The sequence below is a fragment of the Alosa pseudoharengus genome, unplaced genomic scaffold (assembly GCF_046254945.1).
Source record: "Alosa pseudoharengus isolate Yale_2024_CS ecotype anadromous, Long Island Sound unplaced genomic scaffold, YU_APseudo_1.1 YU_APseudo_1.1_scf_8, whole genome shotgun sequence".
NCBI lineage: Eukaryota > Metazoa > Chordata > Actinopteri > Clupeiformes > Clupeidae > Alosa > Alosa pseudoharengus.
The window spans coordinates 37,404,766-37,417,134 of NW_027468870.1; the positions used below are offsets into that span (position 1 = coordinate 37,404,766).

At 48.0% G+C, this 12,369-nt stretch overlaps 1 protein-coding gene across 8 annotated transcripts in view; it reads right to left on the bottom strand.

Moving 5' to 3' along the window:
* Positions 1 to 12,369, bottom strand: part of specc1 (sperm antigen with calponin homology and coiled-coil domains 1) — a 95,405-nt gene that overhangs the window by 32,253 nt on the left and 50,783 nt on the right. For all 8 annotated transcript variants that reach the window (XM_076274851.1, XM_076274850.1, XM_076274847.1 and 5 more), the window contains 3 exons: positions 6,991 to 8,546; positions 1,349 to 1,556; positions 297 to 370 (listed from right to left, as the gene is read on the bottom strand). In XM_076274851.1, coding sequence (XP_076130966.1) covers positions 297 to 370; positions 1,349 to 1,556; positions 6,991 to 8,546 — 1,838 coding nt within the window. The remainder of the gene's footprint in view (positions 1 to 296; positions 371 to 1,348; positions 1,557 to 6,990; positions 8,547 to 12,369) is intronic.

The window sequence follows — 12,369 nt, forward strand, 5'->3', positions numbered from 1 at the left end:
GATCATCATCTTTTCTTTGTCTTTATCTGTCCTTTTTGCTTTTATTTATGTAAAGCTCACTGAATTGCCTCTGTGTACAAAATGTGCAATATAAATGAACTACTCTTCTGTGCTGTGGATATAGTGATAAAATAAAAAAGCCTGGTTTCCATATACTTCTGTATAGTTAGTAGTCTAGTCATGTGTATAGTCTGTAGTCTAGTCGTCTGTATAGTTTGTAGTCTAGGAAAGAGAGGAGATGGGTGTAAATGTGTCTGCTAGTCCGACTTTCGAACAGCTATGCCACACAGTCCCACCTTCATCTGTCGATTCATTGCCTTCAGTTGCTTCTCCACATCCGTCTTGTGCTCCTCCACCTTCTTCAGCTGATCTGGAAGAAGGCAGCAAAGGAGCATGTCAGGCCTACTGGCTTGAGAAAAAACACAAATCTCATAAACAGGATGTCTGCCATCACCACCACTTGCCAAACTATAGTAGGATCTGTTCCTATTTCCTCGGATCATATTTGGTCCTGCTGCTGTGCTGTTGACTGATCCATCACTGATGCTTAGTAACTAGCAGCAATTAAGCATCACATCACATACTAATTCTTACATACAATGGGACATAAAGCGAAGCCATAGACACACTATGAGGATAAATGGCATTAAAGTATAAATCTGTGGCACAAAAGCAGCACTGGGGTGCCACTGTGTGTCCTGAATGTACTTGATGCCTGCTGTGTTTTTGTCTAAGCTGGCAGGGGGGCTGCGGCTGGGAAGATTAGCACATAGGCTTGTACATCGCCATATCCAGCCCAACAGGATCCACTCAGTGCATGTCCCTAATCACGGCAGAGGCTCCTGCCAGGACCCAAGCGTCTCTGGCTGGCTTTTAGGGGGAGAGAGCCGCCGTGGATCTCTTAGCTGGGGCCCTAAGCTCTTATAAAAACACAGAGCAAATCCAGCGCCTCTCTCTCATGAGCAACAGCCAGCACGCTATCAATCAAAAACACACTGAGCGTAAAGACACACGTCTCATCTCTATCAGCTAGGAGTAATAGAGGCCTATCAATTAACACACACACACACACACACACACACACACACACCGAGAGACAAATAAATGCTGATGTTGTGACAGTATAAGTGTAGTACTCTCCAGGTTGAGGAGGGCCTGTTTGGAGTGGGGGTGTACATACACAGACAAACACACACACACAGAGACACACGCAGACAAGCTGATGTTATGACAGGATAAGTGTCATACTATCCAGGTCGAGAATGGTCTGTTTGGTGTGGGGGTGCACACACACACACACTCATACAGACACACACATAGATGTAGTGATATGATAAGTGTCTCCTACTCTCCAGGTCGAGGATGGTCTGTTTGGTGTGGAGGTGGACGGCCTGCTGCTGCTCCACGTGGTCCTCCAGCTCGAAGATGGTCTCCTTCAGGTCCTTGATCTGGGCCTCGGCCTGCTGCACGTGCTCCTGCAGCTCAGTCACGCTGCCGCTCAGCACGCTCTTCTGCTCCTCCTCCTGCTTCAGCACCTGCTGCAGCTCCGCCTGCGCCTGGGGCACGCACACACACACACACACACACGTGCGCACACACACACACACGCACACACATACACACACACACGCACATACACACACACACACACACATACACACACACACATACACACACACACATACGCACGCACACACACACACACGTGCGCACACACACACACACACACGCACGCACACACGCACGCACACAAACACGCACACGCGCACACACAAACAAGTCAACACACAGGTCAACTGGGTTATAAGGATCTATATACCACACTGACATAATACCCTTTTAAACTGTTCCTAGAGAGTTTACATTTGAAACGTTCAAAACCTATGCAATACTTTGAAATAAAAATGAATCGGGCTTTAGCGTAATGCTCTACAAAATGTTGACTTCAATAAAGTCAACCAAGTTACCATAGCTCAATGTTGTTTTCTTTGCCACCTAAAATGCCTTAGGAACACAAATATTTGTTTATGCAGTTGAAAGGGTTTATTTGCAGCATAAATACATAGAGTAACCTACAGATGCAGGCCAACACTGTAGTGCAGAAGCAGGGAGGAGCTGATGATGATTCTGCTGCTCTCTAAGAGTAAATCCTGGGGTTAGTGGTGTAAATCCTGGGGTTAAATCCAGTGGCGAGGACCCTAGTGTTCTAACTGTGTACAGCACCATGACGTGGTCTGACTGTTGAGCCATGGCAGCAAGGTCGTCATCGCTACTCTTAATCACTGCTGTGACAACTGAGACACCCACCTTAGAGCTTAGTTAGTCATATAAGTACTTATGGTGGAGACTGTCTCTCTACACTCCATCTCTAATCCAAATGAAATGACACAACTGGGTCACTTACAAAATCCCACATTAACTTCATACAGCACAGTAGAACCGCAAGCTAATGTTCAGCCTACAGACTTCCACGTATCATGCTATAGTTGTCTACCTTGTGGGGCTATGGGATCATGGATATAATGAGAGAACACAATAAGGTTCTTATGATTTAGTGACTTGACAACTACACCAGATGAGAGTGTATCAAGTTTAACCCCCCCACCCCACCCCGCTCTTCTCCTTTGGTATCGAACACATTATTCATATCCAAAAATAAACAATGAGGTCAACTAGCACCATGTAGTCATTGCCCCATGATAGAGAAAGTTGATGCTGCGTTGTTTTGTTCTTAATTAGATCCATATGACTTGTCACGCCCTCTCACACTCTGATGGCAGAGGACAGGGCGTGAGTCACTCGACTCGACAGCCGGGACTGGGTCACCTCTGAGTGGGCACTCCTCACTGCCATGTTCCGCCGCCATCCCATGATGACATCACCGGGCCTGAGTCACTCTCGCCTCACCCTTCTCAAGTGCGCTGACAAACACCATAGAAGTTTTTACAAGGCGAATGACCAAGCACTACTGTAAGCTTGCCTGAAAGGGGGAAACCCAGAGCCATGTGGATTCTGTTCAACGTAACAACTCAGACTTGGGGCGGGGGTTGGGGGTTGCTTATCCTATAATATAAAAAGTCCTGTTAAAATGTTTGATCCATGACTTGCATAATCCCCTTGCATCAATCTGCAATCCCCCTAACATGTGCTATGAGTTCTTAATTCACCCCGCCAAAATACAAAGCTGTGTCTTTAAGGCTGTGCTCATGTCTTTGAAGCACTCATTGGTCCCTAGGGAGAGTATAAATTTACAAGGACAAAATTTAAGATCAGCGGCTTCCATAAAAGCATTCATTAAGTTTATGTTCCTCGTCTCGCAAGTTTTGGACAGCAACTCTGTCATCAGCACAACGCGGGGATCGCCCTCAAACATAATCACCCTCAAACGCAAAATAATCTCTCGGGGGAGTGGCTTCCCTTTAGCCCTGTCTCATCCGTCTCCTCCGCTGGTTTAAAAACAGCGAGTCTTTCTCACAGTCTCTTCTGCAGGACACGGCGGAGCGGACGCCTCGCTCCTTGGCCCTTTGACCTGCTGGGTGCTCAGCGGTGATGAGCAGGCCTGTGGGAGGAATCACTCCGAGCTGAGTCACTCCACACTCTCACCTAATGGCCACAGCTGGATGAGCTCAGCGTGCTCACAGTCACAAGGCACTCAGAGACGAGAACAGTCCTAAACTAAAACAACTTCAATGAAGATCTCGACTGAAAAATAACTTTTTTTGTCTAGGATTAGGCTTAATCCATGTCCGAGAAATTGATTCTTAGTCCATTAGTCACCATGTGGGTCTCTGAAATGCTAAGTGAGGTTAAGAAGTTAGTCCAAAAGCAGTGAATAACCAGGGGCCTCATTTATAAAGCTTTCTTAAGCACAGATTTGATCTTAGACCGTGCGTACGCTCAAATCCATGCCAACGCTCAGATTTATAAAAACCGTCTTTGACGTGGAAAAGTGCTTATCTCCACGTCAGGTTCAAACTTGACGTAAGACCATTTCCTTGTGGTAATGCCGGGGTACTGCAAGTAATCTGAGGTCTAAGTGCGATGCATTTTCAAAATTCCAAGACCAACGATATCATGTCTTTCTTTGCCATATGCATGATTAATATCAGAAGATTTTTAAAGACGTTTTTGGACGTAGCTTAATGTTTCATGGTTTGGCATAAAACTGCTAATGAGAACTATAGCCCACTTAAGAAAGTGAAAAGACGTAGCCTATAGCTTACTTATTTCACAATATCTAAAAAAAAAACACCAAGACCTACGATAGAATAATTGAAACATTCTTACAGGTGATCTAGTATATTTAGTGTTCTCACCAATCTAATATTGACCATCAAATGTCCAATTGCCCTCGTTTAGGAGAGGAAGGCATTCAAAAAGGCATTCGAACAGTTTGATAATGTTGGAGGTTATTGTGCAGTATTGTGAATATAGGATAGTATTTGATCATACAGTTTTGAATGTTAAAAGTGAATAAACTTTTTTTGAGAGGTGGATAAACTCTAATAAGAGGTGGGTAGGCCTAAACTCTATTTCTGAAATTTCAGAGGTGGATAAACTGCGTTTACTCGCGTTTAGCCTCCACTACATCCTAATTTGCGCTCATAGGCCTATTCCCAGCTTCGTAACAGAAAGGTAATATTTGACTGTAAGCTATACAATGTAGGCTATAGATATTTTATATCATATATAGCCTACACAACCAAGGGATGGAAGTTATCCTCTGAAAGCAGGGCATCTTCATATTTAGTGTTGCATCGGAATTGCGTAAAGAGGTGCAGAGCACGCACCTGTTTGTTTTTTTGACTGGCAGTGCCCAAGATCAGATGAGAATACGTGAGTTGAATAATGTAGGCTAAAATATAAAGGTAGGCCTAAAGCAAAGGACAATGTTTAAGCCATTGGACATTATTGAAAGAAAACGATAGCAAAGATATGCCTATCCTAAAAGAAACGTTAAGCCTACATGACATATCACGCTTATAATTTAGTCCTCTGTTTTGTAGGCTAAATCAGAGTAGGCCTAAACATAAATGCTGATTATTCACATTACTGCAAGCAAAAGGAATGAAAGCGAGCAGAGGACAATGGACATGGATGCGATCTCTTTCCAGAAAGCTTTGCTGGAAAAAAACATAATTAGTTAAGCTATTCGAACTGACGCATATAGGCTAGTTAACATCAGATGGCATAGGCTAGGCCTATACAGTGTTTATATATAATTTTACATAGGCTACAGCTTTTAGGCCATTGATTTCATTAAAACATATGCTAATTATATTGATGAGGGGGTGTTTACAAGGCGGAGACCTAAAACCATCCGGCTGCGCACAAATTGACGTTCATTTGTGATTTATAATCGGCACATCTGGAAGGGTGGTGTACGCACGTTTTTTTGTGCGTACGTTCGTTTTCTCTGAATCACACGTACGATCATTTCAGAAATTATCTAAGATCAAATGAAGGATGGTTTCTACGCAACCCTTTTATAAATGAGGCCCCAGAACACTACAGGATTATTGCTCAACTTTGATTTTCAACTTCAATAATAAGATGTCAATTGATTTCGACTCAGGGCGGACTCTAGGCAGGGGCCAGGGTGGGCTAAGCCCACACAAGCATTGTGTCTCGCCCACCCAAACAAAGTCAAAAACATTTTTTTTCAGTGCATTGGTCCAATGTGCAGTGTCAAACCCAGCTTGGATGTAGATGACTTGGTGCTGAGTGTAATAGTAGCTAGCTGGTGCCGTAGGCCTATGTATTTGTCTTAGGTCAATTAAATACATGTTTCATTGTGTTGCTTTAGGCGATAAATGGGGGTGTTGCAGAGGGTGGTCCATGTATTCCAACTGGATGCTTAAAGTTCTCAAGAAACTGATGCTTAAAGTTCTCAAGAAACTGATGCTTAAAGTTCTCAAGAATTGTTTGTTGCGAGCGAGGCCAATGGCCGGAATCCCAGTCGAAGTCGTGGAGGGAGAAGAAAATCGAGCGGAAGTACGTAGGAAGGCAAGGCCAGGCTAATTTTGATCCAATTTGACCGCTTTGCTATGTTGCCCAACCAACATTTCTACCAGCCCCCACAAGTGTAGTACGCTAGAACCAGCCCTGCTTCGACTGGAAATAGAACGTCACTACCAGGTGCCATCATTTGAGATAGTAGCCCCGTTTACATGGACATTTTTAATCTGATTACACTTGGGATTACACCTCAACTGATCATATTCAGCTCGTTCATGGAAACAGTTGAAATCTTTAATCAGATTCATTTCAATCTGATTGACAAAAAGTGTTAAAGTATCCCCCTATGAGTCCCCTAGAGTTAGCCGATTCCCCAGAAGTTGGGGGACTATAACTCCCCGTGGCTATGAACCTATTCCTCCTGAATGCCTTCCTGTGCAGAGGGGCTGAGTGCTGGAGAACAGAGCACTTCCTCCCCGGAGGATCCCTTAAAGGCAACATGTGCTGACATCGAGGAACAGGACATCTGTTTTTAGTGCAGACACTGTGCTCTCAGACTGTGGGGGCGGTGGACGCTTGGGTGTGCGCTTGACCCGGAACGACACAGTGACCCTGACACAGGCAAGACCGAGAGGAAACACTGGACCAAAATCTGTTTGATGAGAAAAACTCTTAGGAAAACACTTCACAGTCACGGCCAGAATTAGATTGATAGAACCAAAAACAATGAGTGGAAACAACTGTAGCAACTGAGGGAGGATCTATATTAAACCATACCAATGTACAAATTATAAAAAGATTAAAACTATCTATAAAAAGATGTGTGCAAATTAAGTATGCAATAGTGCACCAGTGTGATACTACAAATGCAAAATGCAATTGCAAAGACATACCCACATTAGAATAGCCAATGTGAGTAACACAGTAACTCCAGAGTAAACTTGGCATAGTTACCACAGCACATTTGTTATGTTTTTGATTGTTAAAGAATTGGCATGAGCCCCCCCCCCCCCCAAACTCCCTGAGAGTCACCTTAGCGAGCACCGTTTGCGTCTGCTCGTTGTCAGCGTGGGCCTGCTGCGCGTCCTGCCTGAGCCTGGTGCACTCCAGCTCCAGCCGGTCCCTCTCGTCATGTGCCGCCTTCAGCAGGCCCTGCAGCTCCGTGCTGTCGGCGCTGGCGCTCTGCACCGCCTTCAGCTCCGTCACCTTCTGCCTCTCGGCCTCCAGCTGCGCCCGCACGCGCTCCGCCTCCGCCCGCATCGCCTCGACCGCGCCGTCCCGCTCCTCCGCCGCCCGCTCCGCCTCGCCGCGGCCCTCTCGCTCGCGCCCCAGCTCGGCCCGCAGGCGCTCGCGCTCCTCGCGGAGGCCCCGGGCGTCGGCCTGCGCCTCCTGGTGCTCCTGCTCCAGCTGCCTCAGGCTGCCGGTCAGCTGCTGCTGGATGTCCACCAGTTTCTCGCGCTCGAAGCGCGCGCTCTCCACCAGCTGGCTGCAGCGCTGCTCCAGCTCGGTGGCGCGCGCCGACTCGTCGCGCTGGTCGCGCAGACGCAGCAGGAGCGCCTCGTTCTTCTGCGCCAGCAGCTCCACGCGCTCCCGCTGCTCCTGCAGCGAGGCCTGCAGCCGGTGCTTCTGCTCGGCCAGGCGCTCGTTCTCAGACGTCAGCTCCGTCACCACCTGCTGCTGGTCCGACAGCTCCTGCAGCGTGGCCTGGAGCTCCTCCGACGTGCTGTGGTGGCTCTCCTCCATCTGCTGGATCTTCTCCGTCAGGCACTCCACCGACTGCTCGCGGGTGGGTGGCGTCGTCGTTGGCGTCGCCGCTAAATCTCCGCCCCCGGCACCGACGCTGCTGAGGGAGTTGCAGCGCGACGGGATCTTCTCAAACTCGGACGAGTCCGGGGAGGGGGAAGCCGACGCTGATCCCTTGGTGATGTCGCTGCCGGACGACGTGGAGCTCTTAAGCGGGATCTTGCTGATGGCCGGGACAACGGCGTCGCCGATGGCGGTGCTGTCCGGGAGGATGCCGTTGACGGAGGGTTTCGTTGGGCTGGGGGACGAGGAGGAGGTGGCGTTGGGGACCGGTGCGCTCTCCAGCGAGATCAGCTTCTCCTTCAGCGCCTGGTTCTCATCTCGTAAGGCGGCCAGCTCCCGCTGGAAGCGTCCGTTCTTCTCTTTCAGCTCGCCCACCAGGGCCTGGGGGTCGACGGGCGACGACCCGGCCGCCTCCCCCTCGCCACCCTGGCCCTCTGTGGGCGTGGTGCTGGCGACGGTGCCCTCGACGGGCGAGGCCTTTCCCCGGTAGCGCTGCAGCTCCATGCGCAGCTTGCTGATCTCAAAGTCTTTGGCTTTGGCCTCGGCCAGCAGCTCCTTCACCTGGCACTCCAGGAGGGCTTTGTCGGCGCCGTCTGCGTCCAGCTTGGGCTTGGCGGACTGGCCCCGCTTGGCCAGCGTGGACAGACTGGAGGTGCTGGCGCTGGGGACCATCTTTTTGGTGGACGCGCCTTTCAGCTGGTCACGAAGGGACACCCGTTCTCTGGAGACGGTGGTCGACATCTCTTTGGGAGCAGGTATCCCGGATTTCTTTGGTGGGATTCCTAGGAAGAGACAGAAACAACTACTTTTACTACCACCACTAAATTAACCATTACACATTACGTATGTTCGTGAATGACTTTACGCAACATTACGTTACGTTCATGAATGCGTATCTAAAACATGTCATTCACGCCATTTTGTGAAATGGAAATCCGATTAAAACTGCAGCCTCATCACTGATACTATTACATCCATTGTTGCTTTTCTCATGGAAATGTTGGATGTGACAACAGAGTGTAGTGTCATTCATTCAGTGCCCATTGTAGTGGCCAGACAGAACCTGTTTTGTGTCAACAGATCAATATGGCTGCTAGTCACTGCCACTGTGTATTGTGACTTCATACCAGCGAGGGGCAAACAAAACGTGCGGCACAAACACACTGGCATTTCAGCCACATCAGTGTGGGTGCGGGCATGGCAAAGCCTTCTCTCCCGATTTGTGAATGTGTGTGTGTGTGTGTGTGTGTGGAGGGCAGACAGGATGGTGAAAGCTGCATTGTTGATTTTGGTATAATCAGCAAACACCAACACAAACATGGCGGGTTCTTCTTACAACGGATGACAATGACTGCCCAGTACACGGAACGTTCCAGTGGGTTCAGAAGAGTGGGGGGGGGGGGGGGGCTGTGGGGGCTTACAAAGGGGGTGGTTGTGTCTAGGTTGAACACAAGAGCACCCACTGAGCATGTTTAGCATAGACTGGTGGTGAGCCATACAGAGTGACTAACCCCATTCGAGAGATTAACATGCATGCTCCCTCAAACACACTCGCATCTCATCATGCCTGCGAGTACACACAAACACACACACACACACAAAGACGCACAAAAAAGGACGAAGAAGAGACAACACTCACACCCACAGACAAAAGACGAACACTGCTAGACTACCATACATTCCTGTGACTGAGTTAAACATACACACACACACACACACACACACACACACACACACACACACACACATACTGGGTACTGTCTCATTTCGAATGGTAATCCTATTCCCCGTAGGACTGTGGAAGCATGTCCCCATTGATCGGGGCAGTTTTTGGTGACTATCGCTTTATTGTACAGAGCCTCAGCCGGGGCGATAGCTGCCAAGCCACACACGCTATTGACTGGCTGAAACCTCTGTTTAGCATTCCTACAGTGGATTTCAGAGGATATAAAAGGACATTTCAGGCAGCACAGAGGAGATGAAGGCAGTCCCCTGGCAACCTCTCTACCTCAAAAACATACCGCTCTTCTATTTATAGTATGAAATTAGAAGGCCCTGTTTTTTGTTATAACAAAAATAGCAATTTCACTGCTTTACGAAATAGTAATAAAAATGCTCACATGTCCAGATAACAATTCATCGGAGACTCCAAGGACATTGCCAACCAGACTGGAGCACTCACTGTGGACCATGTGGTTTGGCTGTCAGTCATACAGGGGGAAAGGGGGGGGGGGGGGCTCTTGTTTTGACTCTCATCTGAACTAAGCCTGAGTAGCCTAAGTTGAGCGAAAGGAAAGCGTGCGGAGACACAGACAGTCAAGGTCGGACAGACAATCGGACCTGCGCTGGCTTGCCCTGTCAGTCAGAGAGGAGAAGTCTGGTGGCTGCCAGTCCGTCCCACGGGAGAGAAATCCCGCTCCGCCACCATTAGTGTCATTAAAAATCTATAATAGTATCTGCTCTGTGCATTTCAAATGCGTGCGCCACAGACAGAACCAGGCCATGGCGTTCTAAATAATACATCAGCAGCAGCAGAATCTTAACACCTAAGTACTAAAGCAGACTGCAGCCCAACAGCATGACGTACTCCGACTATTGCAGTGTTGTGCTGAAAACAGTTATTCCCCTGATCCCATTGAATAACTGTTTAAAGGTATAACACTGAAGACACAAGAGAAATATGTGACTCACAAGTCTTTCTGATTAAAAAAAGAAACTTAATTCAATATTCTTGTGAAGACATGTACGAATGGCTCTACAAGATCAAACAGAGATCAAACCTCATATGCATAGTAAAGCATCTGTGCAATTTCAACTTGCATAGCCTGCGGTGCGTCCAACCCTGTTATGGTTTAAAAGAAACATTCCTATGGTAAACTGTCCACTTCAGTGTAACTCTCTGTGCTATTTTGGCAATCAACCTGGTAAATTCTCTCTGTGAGCACCTCAAAGGATTCTATTTCTGCTCAGAGGAATTTTGATTTGGCAGATAGCATCCTGGATTGGACGGATAGGAGGCCCTACCAGGGAACAGCTAAATAAATGGCAGATATGGTAAAATTCCACTTAATCATTGAAGAGACGTTCAGTGTTCAGTGTTCCATTAAATTCCAAACAGGTGTTTAATTAAATTAAAATGTGTGGCAATCTCTAATTAAAACAGAGCAGCCCAGCGGTTTTAATTCTGCAGTGGCGAGGGTGTGTGTGTGTGTGTGTGTGGGGGTGGGGGGGGTGGGTCCTCTCTCTTGCTATCATGATCAGAAGCCTGACACAATGGGAGGTCCCCCGTGGCTCCTCTTGGGGAAGTGAATCAATTACGCTGCTGCACCCCCCCCCCCCCCCCAAAAAAAAAACAAAAAAAAACAGCGGTTGTGTCTGAAAGTGGCCCTCGTCCATCAGTGTGACTAATGCCTGGGCCGGGGCTCTGGGACGTCTCTCTCGGCCGCTTCTTATTTCTCGTCCAGCGCGCAGCGGACAGAATAAAAGCCATATGCACCGCGTGAAATGCACTTCGCTCCAAAGACGGGCCCTATTTCTGCACCATGACATCAGCGCTAACCTGTCCCCTGCGTGCACAGTACAGTGTGAATCAATGAGGTGCATTCATAAATGGAGAGGCTGTGTCCAGCTCCCTGCTGGAAGAGCTGGGATCGCCTGACTCTTTTGCTCCGTCGTCTTGAGAGTTATAGCCTGGAGGACTCTGGGCTATAACATTAGATGGGTTCTACTTATGAACACCAATAAAACAGAGAAATACAACTCTCCAACCCAACATAACAGTTGGAGAGACAGGAGACAGATACAACTCCACAAGTCACTTTGCAAAGTACATTTACTCGGACACAGGCTGACGCGATTATTTTTAGCCTACCTAACATCAGAAATATTATAAATGTTTAAGGTGTGTGTGTCATCAGCTATAAGAAACTGTCCAACACACTTGAATAAGACAGACATTTGTGTGTGCATCTGTGTCCCTGATAGATGGTGCTCAGTGCCTTCTTTTAAAGATGGCTGGGAGACCTTAGGAGAGCTGGACGGGAAAGGACAGAGAATGACGACAAGAAGGGACAAGTAAGGAATAAGTGATGGGAGTGACAGGAAACGGAGGAAGGAGCAAAGCTGTGATCGAAAGGGAGTACAATCTCATGTTCGCGGAATGGAGAGCGGAGAGAGAAATTGACAGAGCAAGATTGAGAGAGTTGGAGAGAGATTGATGTGAAGAGTGAGGAGGGAACGGGGGGCGGGGGGCGGGCTGATGACAGCACCACGGGCCCCTTTACGCTGATGACCACGTCCTGTCTACCCGCCGACGCTCAGGGCAGTGCGATTCCCGTTCCCATCAGTGGTGGCACGGCTGGGAAACTGTAAATCAGCCCCCACTCAACACTACCTGAGTGCCCCCATATAACTCAAAATACAACCTCCACAGACTGGACATGGCAACAGAACACAGAGGGAGAATACAAGACAAATGGAACAAATGCTATTATAGAGGGAGAGAAAGGATGAGAGAGGATATCCAAAGTGCAGCGCACTTAACAGTTAATAGAAAGTGACGTGCCATTTACGAGCACTCTTACACTGCCTTTTTTTCCTTTACCA